The sequence below is a fragment of the Epinephelus fuscoguttatus genome, linkage group LG8 (assembly GCF_011397635.1).
Source record: "Epinephelus fuscoguttatus linkage group LG8, E.fuscoguttatus.final_Chr_v1".
NCBI lineage: Eukaryota > Metazoa > Chordata > Actinopteri > Perciformes > Serranidae > Epinephelus > Epinephelus fuscoguttatus.
The window spans coordinates 891,172-913,330 of record NC_064759.1 but is presented as its reverse complement, the minus strand read 5'-3'; the positions used below and the strand labels follow the sequence as shown (position 1 = coordinate 913,330).

The window sequence follows — 22,159 nt, the reverse complement described above, 5'->3', positions numbered from 1 at the left end:
TATCATATCTTATGCGCAAAAAAACGCGGCATGTGTACGAACCATTTTATGACAAAAAATCCAAATATAAATATATAAATATAAATATTTTTATTTTTATATTTCTTTGCACACACACACATATATATATATATATATATATATATATATATATATATATATATATATATATATATATATATTTCAGAATAAACCTGCATGATTATAAGATAATTGAGACTTTTATTTCAAAATTTATTTTTTATTACTTCGGTTATTTTATTTTATTTTATTTTATTTTATCTTATTTTATTCTTACGACAGATCTGATCCTCCATGATACCTTCGTGTCCACTGGGTGGCGGTAAAGCAACTTATTGGATGCCAACCGCCATTAAAACCAAAGAAGAAGAAGACGGAAGCAGTTATTCCGATGGTCATGAATGCAGCGCATGTGACGCCTCATGAGACACGGCAGCCATGGCAACAGGTCCCAGCAGACAGACAGACAGACAGCTGACACAGCAACAAGTTGCTCAGCTCCTCTTCCTCAGTGTGTCGGTGTGTCGGTGTGACACCGAGCCGGTAGGTGAAGCTGTTTAAAGTCACTTAGTAACCGTGACGGAACCGGAAGTGTTAATGAGCTCCAGTCCGACTCTCGTTAAAACGAACGAGCGTCACTGTTAATTAGTTCACAACAAAGCTAACATGCTAACTAAGCTGCTAGCCCGGGACTGTAACGCGTCCGTGTGTGACGTCAGCTTTATTCTCATGATGTAAACAACATTAAAGTTTCGCGGTGACGGAACTTTGCCGCCGTTTGATCGGTAACTTCAGCCGCGTGCTCCAGCACCATGTCCGGGGAGCGAGCGCCGGTACCGTCCGGGGGGAACGGCCTCCTCCGCGGGAGCCGCACCAGGTCTTACGGCAGTTTGGTCCGGTCTCCCCGCTCTCCGGTTCACCAGAGGCGGATCGAACACAAGATTCAGCCCGGAGAGACGCTCCAAGGCCTGGCGCTCAAATACGGAGTGACGGTGAGTGAAGAGCTCTGAACACTGGCTCTCTATATCTATACTTATATATATATTTATATCTATACTTATATATATATTTATATTTATATTTATATCTATACTTATATTTATATTTATATCTATACTTATATATATATATATATTTATATTTATGTTTAGTCATTAATTTGAGCTCATCTGCAGACTCTCTGTGTTCATTAACTTAATGTGGAGATCTCAAATACAGTTTATCACAACTCTCTATCTAAGTACATCTCCTCAAGTACTGCACTCAAGTACAGTTTTAAAGTACCTGTACTTCACTGTATTCCTCCTTCATACTTCTACTCCACTACAGTTACTGACACCTTTAGTTACTTTGCAGCTTCAGATCATTAATACAAAATATAATCAATAAGTCCTGTGATAGTGTGACGACCTGTCTCAGGTGAACCCGCCTCTCGCCCAATGACAGCTGGGATGGACTCCAGCACACCTGTGACCCTGCATGAGGACAAGCTGTCATGGCAAACGAATGAATGAATGAATAATTAACATATAAATGTGATGTCGCAAGTTAAGTGTGTGTGTGTGTGTGTTTGTGTGTGTGTGTGGAGGAAGTCCTCAGATTCAGTAGAAGTAACTAATACCACACTGTAAAAATACTCTGTTACCTGTAAGAGCTCTGCATTAGAAGTGTTACTGAAGTAAAAGTATGTTTAAGTTCAATCAGGGAAACGTGTTAATATATTAACAGTAAAACTACTCATGCAGATTTTTTGATTTTGATTTTTCTGTGTCATGCCCACAGGTGTGTGTCCAACCCTCACTGACACCATATTATAATGTCAATGACGTTACAGTGAACAAACCAAAGTTATTTTACTGCTTAAACTAAAGACTCTTCTGTCTCAGGCAAACACAACAAAAAGTTCCTCTTCTAAAACATGACTTACATTTTCATGCTCATCCAACCAAAAGAATTCAACATAGATGGAGGTCATTTTCCTGAGCAGTGTGTCTCTCTCCTCGTCTTCATATTCAGGACAGTAAAATATGAAATGAAGCTCATTCTCAGTTTCAGCTCATCAAACAGAGTCTGTCATTAAACCTCTCAGACTCTGAGGCTGACGGGAACCTTCCTGAGTGCAACTGTGCTCCTGTTTGAATTATTCCTCACATCAGGTTCCACACTGGAGCTGTTCGTTATGAGACAGGAAGTTCCCAGTGTAGGTTTATACCAAATATCAACGCACCATTTTTCTCTAAACATAGAAACATTTTGATTTAAATCTCAAATGACAAGTTGTTTAAATGAAATAAGGAAGCTGAATGTTTAAATAAAAAGAAAAGTTGAAATAAATGTAATGAATAAAAAATAAATAAATAGATCCTCATATTTGAAAAGCCAGCATTTACTTATTTGTTTCATGAATAATGACTTAACAGTCAGCAAAATAGTTTCCAGTTAATATTTTTCAGCTCAGTTTCAGCTGCTCTTCTTTGGTTTCATATGGTTCATGTGCAAAAATCTTTATTTGTGAACTAAAGTTTGCAAATAAAAGCAGTGGAGTCTGTTTTACAGCTTCTGGCTGTGATCAATGGTGAATGTTTGGGCAGTTTTTAAAGAACATTTGCTTTCAGCCGGTTTGGAAGGAACGATATCTTTGAAAATCACCAAAAATAAATAACTAGAAATTACCACAAAATTTGGAGGACATGTTTTCTTCAAGAACTGGCAGTTTCTTTGATTTTCAAAGGAAGCATGTCCTCCTTATGTTTTTTGATTTGTTTTTTTAAATGGAAAAATTTCTCACCAGATTTGGAAGGCATGTTTTCTTTAAAGAATTGGCAGTGAAATAAAGACAGAATACAACCATTTAAATGTGTATGCCCCCCCCAGCCAAAATAACAAACACAGGACCGTGACAGTTTGATCGGAGCGCAGTCCTGCTCCTGATTTCAGTAACATAAAGATTCAGCCAACTTTTTAGACTGAACTGACACTGCCTTCAGGTGAAATCAAGATCTGACGGATCGTCTTCTGTTTCAGATGGAGCAGATCAAACGAGCCAATAGGCTGTACACCAACGACTCCATCTTCCTCAAGAAATCCTTGTCGATCCCCGTGCTGTCAGACCCGGAGCGCTGCAGTAACGGCGTGGATTTAGATGAAGAGGACAGTGAACACAACAGTGACGGCTTTGCTTCGGCTCCAAACGGACGCACAGGGAGCTCCTCTGACAGGAAGCAGAATGACGACAATGACAGGATGTGTGACCTCACACCAGGGGACTTTCTGAAGAGGTTGGACGGGTTGATAAGTCAGTCCAAGCAGGCTGCTGTCAGAGGCTGTCAGGAGGCAGAGAAAAGGTACAACCACATGACTCTCACTGCCTGCGTCTTTACCTCAGACAGACATGCTCCGTGTTTGTGGTGTGACATCAGCCTCTTTTTACACACAGATGGCGCTACAGAGTCGCCACGAGGTCCCGTCTTTACACCACCTTTACATTTTCACACAGAACCAAACCACAGCGGCATAATGTTGCTCCAGTGTGTGATGTCACACAGCATGATGACATCATAGAGTCAAAAGAGACGTGACATGTAACACAACAGAGTCAGCCTCTAGTGTGACATATAACATACGTGTCAGCAGCTCTTTATAAACAATAACAATGACATCACATGTCAATAACAATCATTTAGCATCCCTGTTATATGGCGGCTGATCTCGTCCTCTGCTCGGAGGGTAAGGAGCTCCTGGACCTCATCGATGAGTTAGCTGCTAACTGCTAACAGCTACTGTTCTTCTTCTTTGAGTTAGCTGCTAACTGCTAACAGCTGCTGCTCTTCTTCTTTGAGTTAGCTGCTAACTGCTAACAGCTACTGTTCTTCTTCTTTGAGTTAGCTGCTAACAGCTACTGTTCTTCTTCTTTGAGTTAGCTGCTAACAGCTACTGTTCTTCTTCTTTGAGTTAGCTGCTAACTGCTAACAGCTGCTGCTCTTCTTCTTTGAGTTAGCTGCTAACTGCTAACAGCTGCTGCTCTTCTTCTTTGAGTTAGCTGCTAACTGCTAACAGCTACTGTTCTTCTTCTTTGAGTTAGCTGCTAACTGCTAACAGCTACTGTTCTTCTTCTTTGAGTTAGCTGCTAACTGCTAACAGCTACTTTTTAAATCTCCTGTGGTGGGTCACACACATAACACATTGTCAAAGTGTCACACCCGTCCTATTGGCTGTCCCTTTTATACAGACATAAAGTCGGTGCTTTTGCTACCTTCCATGGCGACTTAAAGGCAAACTAACTCCGTCCCCTGATTCTGTGATCGTACCTTTCAAACACATCAGCGAGGCAGCATAACGGAGTGATATTTCAGCCTTGAACAGGTTGTTTTAAAGGAGTTGCCATTTTAGTTGCTTCTGTCCTGTTTTACATTCCAAATGTTAACATATTCCATATATTTAACTTTCAGTGAACCTTTATTTAACAGGAAGTCCCTCGAGATGGAAACCTCTTTTCCAAATAAGACCTGGTGCAGACAGAACACTGCTTACAGTTTAATAGAAATAAAAGACAACAGACAGGAAGTACGATCGTCAAACACACAAAGATGAGACTAAATCCAGCTCCAATTAAAAAGATTAGCATGCCACCATTTGTTTACTTTCATGTCACTCCCAAATCAAACACCTGAAAGAAGGAAAGAAGAATGGTGTCTCCCTGTAATTCAGACGAGGTCTCAGCCTGCAGGCGACTTGAAGATCAACAGTCACGAATGACTCTGATGAAGGCCCGAGGGACGAGACGTCATCTGAATTAGAGAGAAATGGAGCCAGAGTGTGTGACGCTGTGTACCTGCTCTCACTCAGGAAAACCTGGAGAGGTCATGGAAGTTTACAGACTCATTTTCCAGGTCTGGTAAAGTCACAGACTCAGTGATATCCTAGAAAGTTATGAAAAAGAACGAATGAATGAATTTTGTTGTGTGTAATGAAATGAATTGTTACAGTGGTCCTCTCCTTGGATTAGCTTTCACGTAACATAACGGCACATTTATTTCCTGTAGCTGTCGATGTAACGTAGCTCAATATGTGTCGATGCGTGACGACGTTAAGTTTACCTTTGCATGTTTTCACTTCCGACATGTTTGAATGAGAGAAAAATAATGTTTTGACAGTACAACTTTAAAGTTTAAAGTTTCCACACCACCACCTTAAATTGTTCAACATTTCTGAGATGGAGCAGAATTTGTGTGAACGGTCGTGGATTTTTTAATCCTTGAAAAGTCTTGAAAACATTTTGAAATATTGTCCTTAGAAATGTTGTGAACCCTGTTTCAAGTCTGCAGCCAGTGATGTGCATTCACTGCGACCGCTGGTGTGCATCATTTTAATATTTGATAACAAGTCAAACAGTGGACACACCCATCTGTCTTTGACTTTTTGTTCTTATGAACCACTTCCAACGACTTTGGCACCAAATATTTGACTGATAATTAACTTGTCAGAGCAGACTGAACATGAAAACACTTCAGTGGAAACCTGTTTGATAGCGTAGCAGGACGCGTCCTCTTATCACAGGAGGCATTCTGTCAAAGCTGCCAGAGATGATTCAGGCTGACTGTGACTCATATCTTCATATTTACCGTATCTCCTCATCTGTTTATTCTTCGCAGGGTTGCCGCCCTCGAAGCAGCCTGCACCAGCAGGACATCAGACCGGCGGCCGCTCACAAGGTCACAGAGCGCCATGTTATCTTCCAGAGCGCAGCAGCAGCAGCAGCAGGCGTCACATGTGGCCGTACCCCTCACCATCACCAAACTCACCAAACTGAGAGACCGGGAAGATGAGATCTTCCAGCTGTGACATGTTGTTCCTGCTGATCATTAAAGACGTGTCGGCTGCAGGGTGTGAACTCCAGATCTCCACCGATCCTCCTGCTGCTCTCTGGACCTGAAACTGAAAAGTCTTTTTGATACAGACTTTGTTTTTTTTAGCAGGTTTTTAAATGGATATTGCACTTTGTGAATCCTTTGTATTTATGTGTTGACGCACTGAAGATCAGGGGTGCTCAACTCCCTGTGTCTGGGGGCCACTTTTGTAAAATGACAGGAGATAAGGGGCCCCATTGCTGCAGCAGCCCCGCACAGGTCAGGTGTCCGCAGGCGTGTTCCTGGTGTTTGATGATATTCAGAGCTCAGCCTGGTCCTCTGTCAGCGGGGCGAGGAGGATTCTCTCCTGCACAACCTCCATTCTGATGCTCTTTTTTTAAAAGATTTTTTTGGGGCATTTTGCCTTTAATGGACAGGACAGGTAAGCGTGAAAGGGAGAGAGAGAGGGAGAGAGAGAGAGAGAGAGAGAGAGAGAGGGGATGACATGCAGCAAAGGGCCACAGACTGGATTCGAACCCGGGCCGGTGTGGCAACAGCCTTGTTTATGGGGCGCCTGCTCTACCACTAAGCCACCGATGCCCCATTCATTCTGATGCTCTTTAAGCACTCTGGCACCTTATCTCCACCCAAAGTATGAGACACACAGTCCCCAGTGTGAATCAGTTTGCTTTCACTGTGAATCAGAAAAAGGTCGGCGGGTCAGAGGCGCCTTGTCACGGGCCAGATGTGGCCCACAGGCCGCAGGTTGAGCATCACTGCTGTAGAGTATGAAATACTACATGTGGCCCATCGCTGTGTTTGTTTCCACCAACAGGAAACGAGCGTGAAATGTTAAAAAGAGACTCTGCAGACACACGTTGGTTCAGTCATGTGACTCCTCACATGGTCGACTCAGCAGGTGGTTTGTGTGTGATGCTACCTCACAGCCTGATGGTGCGACGCTGGCCAAGTGTTGGGACTGACGCCTGCAGCCATGTTGGTCACGTGTTGGTGTGTGAGTCATGTTCACTGTGATACTAACTAACTGTTACTGCTGATTAATTTAAACTCTAACATAGCCAAAGTTTTTTAGAAGAAGAGAGACGTGTCTCTGAGAAAATATTTTGACAGCAATATTTTTATTATTATGATACAGAGGAAGATTTGTCTCAGTGCTGTTTGTGTGGACACATGGACGATCTGTGTGTTACTGTGTCACCTGTACATATAAAACACCCAAATGATACAAAAAAGATCTGTAAATCAAAAAACTATTCTGCAGATGTAGAGCAGATCTGCAAATACAACAGGCCCCACACATTTAAAAAAGATACCTGTGAATACACGTAATTAATTTATAAATACATTTACAGCTGACAAACATATTTGTGAATCTCAATGCTATGCTTGCAGATTTTTTTAAAAAAAAAATTATTTTTAAATTTGTGTATTTGTAGAATTTTTTTTATATTTGTAAAATATTTTTGTGAGTTTTTGTATGTTTTTTTTTTTTTTTACGTATATTTAGTTTTATATTTACACACAGATATTGATCTGTTTGCAATAATATTGGCACAGATCGATCCACATATTTGTGTATTTGCAGATCAGTTTTATATTTGCAATACTTTATAGAGTTTATAGTTTTTTGTATCATTAGAAAGTGTTTTGTATTTACAGATAACAAATTAATTAATGAACAGATTGTTTTTCTGTTTACAAAAATATTAACGACATCTGTCTCCACATTATGAACCTTTGTTTTTATTTAGGTCATTTTAGAATAAATCAAAAGATGCTGATGTCATGTTAAGTCTCAGGAAGTGTTGATTCTCATGAGTTCTTGATAATTAAATGTAAACTCTGCAGGACTCTCAGTTTGGAAACACGCTCGACAGTGAAGGTCAGCCTCTCTCATCTGGTGCTTCTCCTCCATATATTTGCATTTTGTTTCCCGCGCTGTGTCTCAGAAGCCTTCTGTTTACAGTCTGGCACCTGGTCGCTACCTTTCTCACAGCCCCAACATCACCTGAGCAGTGTCGGGGTTCACATGTCCCGAACACAGTGTAAGAGGAGCGAGGCAGAGGGCAGAGTCTCTGCAGATGAACACACCGTCACACACTTTTACACTAGCGTGGAACTTCTTCAATCCCTGCACCGATCAAAGCATTTTGACCAAAACAAAACTGGTTCACAGTTCAGAAAGTTGTTTCTAGGCTGGAACTTCAAAGCTGCAGGTTTTCTTTGACCTGAAGGTGCAGACTGTGATGACATCAGTGGGCACGTCTCTTCTACAGGTTAGAGAGAGAGGATGGAGGAGAATCATCTCACTGATCGTTGGTCCATGCTGCTTCTTTTTGGATAAAAAACTTATTTTAAATTTTCTGTTTTTAATCACTGAAAGTTGAATCACACAGTGACACACGACTGCTCATGTTTTTATGACGTTTTCTTTTGCAGAGCCATTTTGATGACAGTTGCCTCCCCATGTGCACAAAGTTCCACCAAAACACCCTAAAGAACCAAATAATTTTCCCTAACCCTCCCTCAACCATAAATGAGTTATTACATTTTTAAAACTTAGCCTTTGATGTTTGAAAGTTAAAAGTTGGAGTTGGAGAAAGTCTTGTTTTTCACTCTTGTTGTCCAAACAATTTATTTTTGGCCAAATTCTAAATGAGATATAGAATAAAGTGATTCTGATGAAACATCACTATGTATTATATTATTTTGTATTATTTCTTACTGTTTTTTCACGGAGGTGTTTGTCACACATGATGTGTCCCAGCACCGTCAGATATTTGAAAATCCAATGATAATTGGAACACATGCCTTTCTAATTTTTAAATGCCAAAATCTGTCTCCAAAAAATATTGTCAAAATTTGGAAAGCATTTTTTTCTTTAAAAATTGGCAGCAAAATTAATACAAAATACAGCCATCTAAATGTGAGTGCTTTTCCCTTCAGCCAGAATAACAAACATTAATCCCTCTTCAGTGCTTAAAATGATCTGACATGTCTCCCTCTCTCTGTACCTCCCCTCATAAATTACAAACAGTCCCTGACAGAACAAAAGTTCACAGATAATCACGTCCTCGATCACAATAGTTTGACTCTAAACTGGTGAAACACGGCTGGTTCACTGGACGGCTCCAACGTTCCAAGATCCAGAACTGATTTGGTGGAAAAGGTTAAACAGAGTCAGAAGTGATGACGGAGACGGATTATTTCTGTACGAGTCTATACACTGGTTTGTTTTTAATGAAATGAAAATACTGCAGAGTGAATTTTTAAAAACAGTTTCCTTTAACTTCATAGTTGAGCTGATGTTTCTCCACATTATTGCTTATTATCCTTTGGTTGTGAAAAACCTGAAAAAGTCACAGAATTCTGCATCAGGTTTTCCAGGCGATGAAAGAGTCCTGGAATCAGTAAAAATCCCTGAATGTTTTGTGAAAGTCATGAAATATTTTTGTGTGTAATAAGATTGTTACAGAGATCTCCCGTGGTTAACCCTCCATGTAATGTAACATAACGGCAAATTAATTTTCTGTAGCTGTCGATGTAACATAGCACTAATGTGTCAGTGTGACGTTTGGTTTACCATCATGTACGTTATGTTCAGCAGTGAGCTGAAATTATGTTTGCATGCAGTTTGAATCTGTAAAAACACTGGGCAGGTGGGGCAAGAAAAAAAAGTTGTTATGGGTCCTTGAAAAGTCCTGGAAAGATTCTGAACTTTTGTCCAGGAGAATGTGTGAGAGTTAAACACTGAATGACAAAATTAGCCTGTTGTAGTCTAAAAGGCTGAGTCTGTTGACTTTGAGTTTCTTTATCATATAAAACCAAAGAACAACACGTGTCTTCCTCTCAGCCACGACTAGTCTTCCATTATTTAATGAAAATCCTGCAGAGTAAAACTTTAAAACAACTTGATAGACAACTCAGTAGATGATCTGACTTTTCTCTTTGTCATGTCTCACACAAAGAAAGGAATATTTTAGCAGTAAAGAGAGTTCCATCGGTCCTGGAAAACCTGGAAAAGTCAGAACTTTTCCAGGTTTTCCAGACAATTAAAGAGTCATGGAATCAGTAAAAAAAATAGTTTTTGTGTGTAATAAAATTGTTAGTCATCTGTGTATAACCCTACATGTAATGTAATGGTAAATTAATTTTCTGTAGCTGTCGACGTAACGTAGCACTAACACGTCATCACGTATGTTTCTTCCTTTCCTCACTGTGTTCTGCCTCCAATTGTTTGTCAGTGAGCTGAAACTGTTTGAATGGAGTCTGAATCTGTTTGAAAAACGCTGGGCGAGTGGGACAAGAAAAACAAATGTTATCATGGGTCCTGGAAAATCCTGGAAAAGCTTTGAATTGCGTCCAGGACAATGTGTGAGAGCCCTGAGTTAAACACTAAACTGGACTGTTGAATAAGGATGAGTCTGCTGTGTGTTGATTTTCAGTCTTTGTCGTGTAAAACCAGAGAACACGTGTCGTCCTCTCGGCCTCAGCTGAGCTCAGACAAACATGAATTACAGGATTAACACTGAGGCTTCGTGCCGTCAGCAGCGCTTGGTTGATGCTTCTAAACATGTTTTGTAGCTCGGGCTGTGAGGAGATGGTGTGGGTGTCAGTGATCGTCCTCTGTGGTCATATGTGCTTTATTGTTGGCTGTGTTGTGTCCAGTGGGTTCACTAAAAAGAGCACAGTGAGTTTCTGAAGCCTCGTGTTGACCAGCAGAGGGCAGTGCTGTATTACAGTGACATTTGTTCTCTCCAGCTGTTTGAAGTCAACACAATATAAAACATCAGTAGTTGTGAATGAAACATTTCAAGGTCTCAGATATTATTTTAACAGTGGATGACATCATGATCTAATGAAACAGCTGATACAGTATAAACCAGTTTATCTTCAAGTTTGCTTTCTGTGAGCAGGTGTGTGTGTGTGTATATATATATATTATATATATCACAGTAGTACAGTGTGTAAATATATATATCACCTCTAAACGTGAAAAACTTGAGGAACGAGAAACTTTATTTAGATCCCACATGTTCTTTGAGAACGATGGGGCAGCAGTTTAGTTCTCAGATCACTTGTCTCCTGCTGCCAGCCCTCAGCAGCAGCGAGACCAAGTTTGTCCATCAGTGGTGAGTCTGCCCGTTGATCTCCCAGCGTCTGTCCGACCTGCCGTCGTGTCCCTCATATTGTCCCGTCCTCCATAAGTTTGTCCAGTCCTTTGCAGATCTTGGTGAGGTGGGGTCTGAAGGGGCCGCTGGGGTCGTACAGTTTGGTCAGGAGCTCCGGGTCGGAGAAATGGTTGAAGACGTGGTTGATGCGGCCGTGGGATTTCGGGGTGAGGTGGGTGTTGACCAGCTTCAGCAGCAGATCCCTGCAGCTGGTCAGAAGTTCGGCCATCACAGCTTTATCGAAGGTGAAGTCCACCTGCAGCGGTCGCAGAAATGTAAAGACAGAGTGTGGTTACTGCGACGGATCATCTCTCATATCTGTGTTCTTGACATCATCTAACAGGGCAGTTGTTACTGTGAGCTGTTGGGATGGATGTATGAAGATACACTCTGAGTTAAAGCTTTCATCATCTGCACATTCTTAAAAAGAGAATTATATAAACTATAAGTAAATCAGTTCAGTGCAGAGTGTTAGGTTTTATTTTTATGTCAACCTTTCTCACAGGTGTCACTTTAATCTAAAATCTAAAAGTGTAATATAAATCTTTTTATGTCGTCGTATGTTTCAAAAGCAGAAATGAAAACTAGTTAAATTAAGGTCGTTCAGTTCATGGAAATACAACCAGCACATTTCTGCGCCACAAACGAACACGTCGACTCTTTAACACAGAACAGAGAGACGTTATACGTGTTTACTGTTTGTGCTCAACGTCTGATTTAATGAACTCGGACATTTTCACCCTGAACACTTAGTTTACTGCCACCTTTATCTTGATGTAATTTAAGGTTGTTTTGTTTTTCAGCCTTTTTTGCCTTTATTTTACAGGATAGGATAGTTTAGTCAGTAGGAAGACGGGGATCGAACCTGCGGCCCCGCTGTGAGGACATTGCCTTTGTTCATGGGATGCCCACTCTGCCCACTGAGCTACTGGGCTCCTATCAGTACTCTGACACAGATAAATCAAATTATAATAAATCAAATAAACTAAATTTAGGTCAGATCATTGCCTGGGTCCAGACCTTTGACTCCGCCCACTCCACTGAGTTAAGTCGACTGATTCGTCTGGCATCGTGACACGAAACAGCATTTTCTTGGTTAAAATAAAAGGAACAACCAATGAGCGCTGCAGTGAGACCCAGTTAGCCAATCAGCTCCATGGACGGGACTCCTGCTGTTACCAGGCTACTGTCAAGAGTCGTCAAGCGTCAGAACCACTGAGGAGATATATGATGACGTATGATACGACCTGACGGCGCCGTTTGTTTTTATTTCCCTCGACAACCATGTGCTCTACTCTTAAAAGCAAAATGGATATACTGGCATGGCTACGCATCAGTGCGTGTGACGATAGATTGGGTGCGCTTCATTTCAGTGTGCCGGTGCATCGCTTGACACGTGACGACGAGGGTCGGGAACTGATGGTCAGAGTTAGCAATGACGTAACTGTCAGCTGCCAAAGCAAACATCAATGTTGTGGGTTGACAAATAGTTGCCTGCATGGACCGTTAGGTTCACAGCATGATTTTATGTTCGCCTGAATGACATCATCAGCTCTCTGTGTTACTGAGATCCCCTTACTTGTTTGTATTGTGTTTGTATGGGTCATGTGCTCGTGGTGACGTAAACTCCGCTCATGCAGCTGAAATGTAGCAACGAATCCAGAAGATCTGTCGGCTGTGATAACTGTCAAATGGTGCGCAGACTTCTAAAAGCCTATTTGGTGCAGCGTCAGGTGAACGCTGGTGCAGAGCGCTGGTGTACTGTTGGTACGAACTCACTCGGGCGGATACTTTCACTAGGTAAACTCGAATCCCCTCCCCCACAGAAATCAGTGAGAGTGAACACAGTGTCAGACACAGGATGCAAAGTTCTGTTTGATTTCAGGTGAGTCAGATCTGATGTGTGAATGTCTTTCTGACGGCTGCGTATCTCCTCAACACTAAACATGTAACGCACATAAACGTACCTCATAGAAGCTGATCGCTGTCATGGCCCCCTGGTGCAGCTTCTTCTTAAAATCCGTGGCCACTCCCAGCTCCTCTGTGCTAAAACGGTTGTTCCTGAACAACACGCCGATCTTGACGGCGATCTTGACCAGGTCTTTGATCACCTTCTGGGCTTCACCTTTATTACCCGAGTACTCTTTGGAGACGCGGTACAGTTCGTCCAGGATCTCGCTGGTGGTGTCGTCGATGAACATCTGGACCGAGCTCTTGCTGGCCATGGAGCTGAGGATCTTCTTCTGCACCTTCATGGCCATGTCCTTGGAGCTGAAGACGTCCATGGTTGCCTGAGAAGATAAAATATTTTTAGGTTGTGCCTGTTTGGTGATTAAAACCGCAGCAGCACACGTTACACATGAGCGGTTTACAACAGCAAGTAGTGTTTAAGGACTGACGTGAATCCTCTCGATCACAGAGGAAAGAAGACTGAATGTTTCTCTGAGCTCTCTGCTGTGTGAAGACCCTGACAAGTTCAAAGAAAACAGTCTTTAAAGATAAATAAGATGCCAGAGTTCATAGAAACGCATCAAAGTAGATCTTGAATAGAACCCCCGACAGAGGTCCAGGCTTTGGCCCCGATGATCCTGAGACGCTCCTGCACACAGCTGTGTTTCACCCAGAATCTAGATTTGTGTCTTTCTGCAGATGGAAAAGATTCCCCGTCACCGTCTGTCCAGTTCACAGCTGATCCTCAGCCTCAGTCAGTCAACAACTTTTCTCTCCCTCACATGAAGACACGTTAGTGCCCACTCTGCCAAAAATAACGACCATATTTACGGACACAGCCGCACAGAAGAGGAAGAACGGCATTATTACATCTGGTTCCTGCTCGGCACCGGCTGAGTGTGTAACCTGCAGACGGCGAGCAGCTCCAGTGGAGCAGTTGGAGGCTGGCGAGGGTCACATGTGTTCTGCTCTCTTATCCAAATGTCCCAGATGATCTGGGGATCTTAAGTGTCGTGACGTTGACTTTCTCTAACCTTCAGACTGTCACCTGTACACACACTCCTTCACACACATCACTTCAGCGTCACAGCTGTGAACAAGCTGAAATATTTCTCTGTTAATGAGAATCAGAATCCTTGCACGGGGCTAATTTACCAGCGTATTACATGACGTTAGAAACAGTGTTTCTCTGTACTGTTTGTGTTTGTTTTGTATCTGACGTGCACATGTGATGCTGAGAGGGAGAAGCACCATGGAGAAGACTCCACAGAGGCTCCTAATTTCTCCTCTGAGACTTTAACCACACCTAGCATCCATCACAGAGAGCCCCCCGGGAGGTCATCAGCATGCACACTGCACGCTACGACACAACCACAAAATCCACTGTTTATCTTTTATTGTCAAAACACTCTGAATTAATTCCTCTTTTAATTACATTTAATTTCCCCCCCTAATCTGCAACATGAAAGAGACAGAAGTGGATCATTCACAGAGCAAAACTACATTTACATTTTATTCAGCTGATGCTCTCAGAGAGAAGAGGAAGGTTAAATTCAGCCATCAGCAGCATATTGAAAGGATCAGAGCAGCAGTGACTTGTAGAAACTTGATCTTCTCACTCACCACAAACACTGAGAGAATCAGGAAAGATCTACAGTATCTGCTGCACGCATCAGTGCCGCCCAGGCTGCAGCGTATCCTCACCTACTTCCTGTGTCATGTGCTCTTACATTCACACATCTCAACTGAACTCAAGATCATTTATTTTGAACATTTTAAAAAAGTAATAAAATGCTTGGTGACTGAGTCAGACAGAGTAGCTGAAGGACAGGACAGAAATATATCTGGACACTCAATGTGAATCAGTGTGCAGAGGAAGTGGAGACACGTCTGTGATGAATCAGTTTGAGATATGATGGGCGTGTGACTGTATTTTATTTTATTTATTTTATTTATATTTTATTTATTTTTATTTTATTTTATTTTATTTTATTTATTTTTTATTTATTTTATTTTATTTTATCACATGTTCAACATAATGCAGCCCATCACAACAAGAATACAAGTCCACCTGTAACCAACAGAGGTCAACACACACACACACACACACACACACACACACACACACACAGCAGCTCGCACATCATGAATATACTACACACATTACAACCAAAGAGAGACATGAGAGAACATCATAAATAAAATAAGAGTGATTTGAATGTTAGAAACTAACAATTGCAAGTGATAAAAAAGTAATAAAACGTTATGTCTGTGTAAAAAATATGCAAAAATAAAGAAATAACACTCACCATATTTTGAACAGAGTTACAGTGAGCATGTCAGAAGAGGAGCAGACGGAAGCAAAGTGCACGTCTCGTCCGGCTGCTGCTCTGTTCTAGCACATCAACACACAATCAGTCTCATGTACCAGCTCTCCACCCCTGAACTAAACCACTCTGTTCACACTCTTCATTTCTAATCAACAACAACAACCCTCACACAACAACAACAGGCCGTGTTCGGGCTTTGACTCAGATGGTTGGTTAAGTTTGGGTTGTCATTTTTTTGTCCTGTTGAGAACTCTAATCACTGTCAGGGTGCTTTACATCCTCCTTCCTCGTTTCTATACCTCCTATAAATTACTTTAAATTTACATCTTTTTAATCTGACTCTTATTTTTACTTTGATTTCTTCCGTCACTTCATTCCACAGAGTCGCACCACAAACACATCCACATGTACTTTGTTGGTTTGCTTGGTTAAGTTGCAGCCTCACTCTCGTCTCTGTCCAAGAACAGTTTGTGTAGTTTGCCAAAAAGCAGATTAGTTCTTGCTTTGTACATGATGACATGTGGAGTCTTAAGCTCCTCCAGATGCAAACATTCAGTGCACGTGCAAAGCAAAGTGTCAGTCTGATTTCAATCCTTGTGGCTCTTTTTTATTGTCGTGCACAGTTACAGACTCAGAGTGTTAACTGAGCATCTTTCAGTGTGATTTTCTGCACTGACTCTGTCTCCTGGCCTGTGTGGACACGTATGTGAGAGGAGCAGGAAGGCTGCATAGCTGAGGCAGGTCCATGCCTGCTTCTCCCAGATTGCATCAGTGGCGGTGCAGGAACAGAGAGTCAGCACCCCAAACCCCCTGGCTACTTTAATTACAGGCCTGGGGTCTGCTGCAGGGTGCAGCTCCAGCTCCTGTTATTGAAACGCCTCGTGCATTACAAACAGCAAACTGTCCATGAGCTGTCAGTGGAAAGACAGCCTGACGGTCGCTTTCATGTGTTTCTTTCACGCCTGTTTATGCTTATTAAACTGCATCATTTAAATGATGGTGCTCTCATTGTCCGGCTGCAGTGATGTACAGTCAGCGCTGAGAGAGAGATCGACTCCGCGCCTCACTAATCAACCTGAAAGAGATCCGCTCACATTAATGATCAAATCATGCAAATAGGCAGCGCGGGCTGTGGCTGTCCCCGTCCCTCGTGTGCTCCCTGGTCCCAGCAGCAACATCCATAATAAGCAAACAGTCACTTTTATAGGATCTCTCACTATTTTACATGCACAACCATTTATTGTGAACAAGTGTCACATTTCTAATAGCTCGCTTTGTTACAAAAGCTCCGGGTTCCCTGTGGGGAATTAGAGAACATTCATTAGATTAATTTCCCTTAACGGTGATAATGGAAGTGGAGCAGCGTGATAGCTATTTCACATTCATGCTTCAATCTCATTTATTTGCTAAAAAGACTACAGGGATTTGAGGGACACGCACAGTGTGTAGTCATCAGCCGGTGTTCCACACAGCGAGATGTGGCTCCTCAGCTGGAGACTGCTCGCTGTTTGGCTTTTTGTGCTTCTACTGTTTGTTTTATGCAGATCTATCAGAGGGTTGAGTCCCGCTGGAGAGCCTTCAAACATTTCTGTGTTACTGTAGCTCGACGCCACCAAACCACTTTTCAGTAATGGACGTCGTTCAGTCGGTCACATCGAGGACGCTTTCAATATTGAGCATCCATTTTCCTGTGCAGATGGATTGAAGAGGGCTTTTAAGCGTCGGCTCGTTGTTGACATCCAGAGGGAGTGACTGCGTCACATGTTCAAGTGTTTGTTTCCCTCCCAAACGCCTGCTGGATGTGACAGGCGCCTGTGTGAGAGATCTGCTGCTGTCACAGGAGCCAAATGAAAAATAACAGAGCAGAGGTGGAACTGTCACGTCACTGGGTTTCAGAGCTGGTGTAACAGCCGCACAGGCGCTGAGGAAGCGTCAGGTTAATGGACAGTCAGAGACAGTGAGAGCTGATTGGTGGAGCCGGCACAGGTAAATATTTAGCATTCCTCAGATGACTGCAGCAGTGCCGGCCCAGAGTCTGTCGGCATGTGTGAACCTGTGCACTGCATTTTTCAGTAAAAGTGGTTTCTGGTTGTTTTTGCATTCAAGTGTTTCACAATAAAAAAACATCGTGTTGGATAAATACAGAAATATATATATATATATATATATATATATATATATATATATATTTATATAAAGCAGCCTGTTCTCTGTGCCCAACTCATTAAACACCGCCACTATGTCAGTGACGTCAGCGTCAGATTGTGATGCAAAGAGGCACCTTTCACAGCGCTATGATGCACCAGGCGTCCCCACAGTCATTGAATCCCTGGTAAAGTTATGAAATTATGAAAACAAGCCGGTCTCACTCCAAGGTCATGGAATACTGGTGCTCTGTCAGTGACTTCCAGCGTTACGTGGCTGGTTGCTGTTAACAGCGCCTCACAGCATCAGAGGGAAACACAGCAAGACAACAACTAAAGTTAAGGTGGCAAAAGTCCATGTATGTATGGTGGGTGGTGGATGGGTCCAACAACTACTGACCCAAACCCCAAAGAAAAAAATATCAGTTGGTGATGTTGTACTGTTGTACTGCTTTTATTTTGAAAGAGACTGTATCAAACTGTACATTTCCTGTGAAAACAGAAGTGTATTTTGAAAACAGACAATGCATGTAACAGGCTGAAGTTGACACGGCGTCCCAGAACGTCAACAACCAACACACCCAGGGTACCTTGGACGTCATATGTGGACGTGGAAAGTCCATGACCAAACGTGGACATGTGACGAGGTCACAGTGAGGATGATGATGGTAAAATCTGTTTTATGTGAAATATGTTCTTCGTATTACTCGTTACTAAAAGTGCTGCGTGACCGTTGAAACATCACTGGAATCAGGTGATACACGCAGACCACATGTCCCTCTGTTTCAGATCATGGATCCACGTACGCAGGAGACAGCGATTAATTTATGAAGGTACTGGGTGCACTCAGATTCAGACAAGGCAGCAAAACCGTTATTAGACATGTCCATAAAACAAACAGGAAAGAAATACAAACCAACTTGTCAGATTATAATCCCAGCACACGTCTGTATCCAGATCTAAAGAATCGTTGATTTTCTATCCTGCAAAAAAACGGCTGCGGCTTTAAGGCTTTGTGATGTACCCATATGTGCTGGTCAGGTCAGCTGGCAGCAGAAATGTCTAACGAGTGCTGAAAGTGATCATTACCTTGCAGTTCACAGTTATCCACACATGCCTGGCAGGTGTGTTCATGTGTGGCTGTGTCGCTGCACAGGTCGACCTAGCCTCCTTAAATAAAGTCAAGCATGTGAGTGAGATATGATGGAAAAGTTCACCTGTAAAAATGTGTGTGAACCCTGGTTTAAGAGGGAGCGTGCTACAACCCTACTTATCACATGATGATGCAGAAACAAAGAGGCCCCTTGGTATGATTAAAGGCAACGACCCTACTCACCACTTTGTCAGTGATGTCGGTGTCAGACATGGATGCAGAGCGGTCTGTAACACTTGTGGCAACTACCATGATATAAAGAGTGAGAAGGTCCATACAGGATGGGCAGGAGGAGAGGTGTAGGGGTCAAACACACTCCAGACTTTCACCCTGGAGCCTGCCGTTCATTACCTGTTTGAGTTTTAAGCCCATCCATGTTTGTTTCCCCTAAACCTAACCACAGAGTTTTGTTGCCTGAACACAAACACAAACCAAAGTGTTTCACCTGCGTTGTAAGTTAACTTCAAAAGAGCCTGTGCCTCATCTAACGAGCAGAAACTGTACATTTCCTGTGAAAACAGAAGTTATTTTATGAAGACATAATGCATGGAACAGGAGTAAACTGACACGCCATTCATGAACGTCTAAAACAGACGCAGGAAGGAACCTAGCAGGTTATGTTTAGACATGTACGTCCACTGACAAAGACATTTGACGAGCTCAGAGAGGATTCATGAAGCCCCTCTTTGACTCAGCCCCTGAAAATGTGCCTGGCTGTGTTGTTAGAGTGCAGCAGGGTGAACTCCACAGATAGAGCTCGAGAGTCACCAGCAGGCCTGGGGTCAACCTGACGGACAGAGAGGAGGGGGTTGGGTCTGTGCTTGCCGCCCGCAGCCTTTGATCACATCCAACAATGAGAATGTTCCAGAAAAAGAAAAAGAAAAGCCGCACCACTGATTCAGATGGAAACAAGGAGGCTGCTGTTGAGAGGTCGTCACTGAGCCAACGGGCTGGTGGAATATTTAATTTTCTGCTGGTGATGAACCAGAGAGGATTAAACAGTAACAGCAGCTTCCTGTGCACTGCGAGGACCAAGTACCACTTCCGCTGTGTGTTTTGAATCGAGAGCGACGCGGCTGAACGTGCAGACGTTAACTCTGATGTCGTTCAGCTGCATATTGACTTCTGTGTTTGTCACGATTACTTTAGTTTATATTTAGTTTGCTGGTTTCCTTCTTCACTCTCTGAACTTTCTTCTTTAGACACTTTTTACCAAGTTCTTTACAAGAACTCATTTTGAAATCCTCAAACAGCACATATTGCAGTTTCTTTTTCAACATTGCACAACTCATCTGAGCAGTCGTTGCTCAACTTGGCCGCCCCTCTGTGCTGCCTCAGAAGGGAAGCGAAACAGACAACAGTTGGCTCAACGGCGCGTCATCAGCAGAGGCCCACAGCCTCTATCTGTCCCTGCTATCTGCTCTACGCTGAGAGTGACACTGCGCCCTTTCACTGTCTTCATTTATGACTTCACATGCTTCAAATCAAAGTAGGCCAGTGAAGGAGGGAGAGTTCACCGCCTCCAGATTTGAGTTGAGCAATTCCCAGCCTGTGCAAACACAAAGTGTGAGCTCTACATCTGTGCATGTCACCCTACTTGTTCCAGCATGACCGTGAGTGTACATGCGTGTCTCCCAGCCCGCGCTCAAGATGGGGAAGTGGAGAGAAGTCGCACAGTTTGTTCCAATCAGCCCTCGACTCAGCCGGGAGCTCTTAATGTTTCCAAGAACAACAGAAAGCAGAACGAAGCTCTGATCTGAGCCCAGAGGATTCATGTTTCTGTGTCACATGAAGACGGCAGCGGTAGTCTTACCTGTGTGTGTGCTGAGTCCCCCTCCCTCCTGCTCTGTGTGTCCCTCTGCTCTGTGTCTCAGGTTGACAGCTCCGGACGCTTGGTTTAATGAGATCCCTTCATCTTCAGCACGAGCACGAGCAGAACCTGAAGAAAGAGCCCTCCTGCAGCGCCTCTGTCACTGCTGCCGCCCTGTCTTAAGATAATGTTGAGTTGTACTTCCTTGAGGAACTAAATTGCTCTGACACACCCCTCAGTGAGTGTGTGTGTGTTTCTCTCTTCCTCTCTCTGTCTCTGCTGTGTTCTCTGAAGTTCAAACTCTCCTCTGTGTCTCTGTCTCTGTCTCTGTCTCTCTGTCTGTCCTGGCTCATCACACCTTGGCGCTCTCTCTGTCCTGTGTGTCTCTGTGCCTGCTGGTCTCTGGATTGCTGACGTTGTGCCTCTGCTTGTTCTGACAAGTGAAAACCCCAGAAAGAATTTAGCAATAATCCAGGGATGCAGCCAGCTGAAAGGGGAGTGGCTTAACCCCTTTTTCTGTGTTCACCTTCACTGGAATGTGGCTCCTGTCAGAGCGGCTCTGACACTGTGTCCCTCCCCGTGTGTGTCTCCTATTCAAGGCACAATCAAAACAGTGGTTAGGAGTGTGTCTCAGTGTGACACACGTGCACACACGGCCACAGCTCCATGACCACTCTGACATTGCTCACACTTTTACCAACTTTGTTTTTGTTGATGTTTTATTGAACTTTTTGGTTTAGTTTTAACATACACAGTGTCAGAGATTGTTATAAAAAACAAAACACAATACTAAATAAAAAAATTAATAATACACAATAAGTGTTGTAAAAGCGCACCATGCACGTGGCGTGCAATTCACTTCAAGTTTCTCTACTTCGCCACATAATTCTGCATCCTGTCCTGAGGACTGAAAGAGTTTTGTTCATATGACACAACTTTTGTCACTTTTACCAACTTCTGATGGAAAGATTTCAGACAAAACTCAGCAGCAACATGATGTGGCACTGGTGCTACTGAGGCGCTACGAGGCCCCAGACAGACATGCTCCATGTTTGTGGTGTGACATCAGCCCTTTTATACACAGAGGTGGCGCTATAGAGTCGCCACGAGGTCCTGAGTCTACACCCCTGTACATTTTAACACAGAACCAAATGACGGCAGCATCATGTTGCTCCAGTGCGTGATGTCAGACAGCATGATGACATCACAGAAGCTAAAGAGGCGTGACATGTAACACAACAGCATCGGCCTCTAGTGTGACATATAACATACGTGTCAGCAGCTCTTTATAAACAATAACAATGACATCACATGTCAATAACAATCATTTAGCGTCCCTGTTATATGGCGGCTGATCTCGTCCTCTGCTCGGAGGGTAAGGAGCTCCTGGACCTCAGTGTTTAAGTTAGCTGCTAACTGCTAACAGCTGCTGTTCTTCTTCTTTGAGTTAGCTGCTAATTGCTAGCAGATGCTGTTGTTCTTGGAGTTAGCTGCTAACTGCTAACAGCTGCCATTCTTCTTCTTTGAGTTAGCTGCTAATTGCTAACAGATGCTGTTGTTCTTTGAGTTAGCTGCTAACTGCTAACAGCTGCCATTCTTCTTCTTTGAGCTAGCTGCTAACTGCTAACAGCTGCCATTCTTCTTCTTTGAGCTAACTGCTAACAGCTGCCATTCTTCTTCTTTGAGTTAGCTGCTAACTGCTAACAGTTACTT

At 42.9% G+C, this 22,159-nt stretch overlaps 2 protein-coding genes across 2 annotated transcripts; one reads left to right on the top strand and one right to left on the bottom strand.

The window, feature by feature from the left end:
- The first annotated feature begins 303 nt into the window (after positions 1 to 303).
- lysmd1 (LysM, putative peptidoglycan-binding, domain containing 1) lies at positions 304 to 8,580 on the top strand. Its single transcript, XM_049582648.1, has 3 exons — positions 304 to 1,013; positions 3,046 to 3,365; positions 5,673 to 8,580. The coding sequence occupies exons 1-3, from the start codon at positions 834 to 836 to the stop codon at positions 5,860 to 5,862; spliced, it is 690 nt and encodes a 229-aa protein (XP_049438605.1). The 5' UTR covers positions 304 to 833; the 3' UTR covers positions 5,863 to 8,580.
- Positions 8,581 to 9,091: 511 nt separating this feature from the next.
- On the bottom strand, positions 9,092 to 20,857 carry tnfaip8l2b (tumor necrosis factor, alpha-induced protein 8-like 2b). The gene is made up of 3 exons (XM_049582652.1): positions 20,450 to 20,857; positions 13,027 to 13,350; positions 9,092 to 11,315 (listed from the first exon to the last, which is right to left on the bottom strand). Exons 2-3 carry the CDS (start codon positions 13,342 to 13,344, stop codon positions 11,073 to 11,075), a joined length of 561 nt encoding a protein of 186 aa, XP_049438609.1. The 5' UTR covers positions 13,345 to 13,350; positions 20,450 to 20,857; the 3' UTR covers positions 9,092 to 11,072.
- Positions 20,858 to 22,159: the final 1,302 nt, after the last annotated feature.

Coding starts and splice junctions, on each gene's coding strand:
- tnfaip8l2b (XM_049582652.1), bottom strand. CDS start 13,344: ATGGACGTCTTCAGCTCCAAGGACATGGCCATGAAGGTGCAGAAGAAG. Junction 11,316..13,026: donor CAGCGATCAGCTTCTATGAG/GTACGTTTATGT, acceptor CGACCGCTGCAG/GTGGACTTCACCTTCGATAA.
- lysmd1 (XM_049582648.1), top strand. CDS start 834: ATGTCCGGGGAGCGAGCGCCGGTACCGTCCGGGGGGAACGGCCTCCTC. Junction 1,014..3,045: donor CGCTCAAATACGGAGTGACG/GTGAGTGAAGAG, acceptor CTTCTGTTTCAG/ATGGAGCAGATCAAACGAGC. Junction 3,366..5,672: donor TGTCAGGAGGCAGAGAAAAG/GTACAACCACAT, acceptor TATTCTTCGCAG/GGTTGCCGCCCTCGAAGCAG.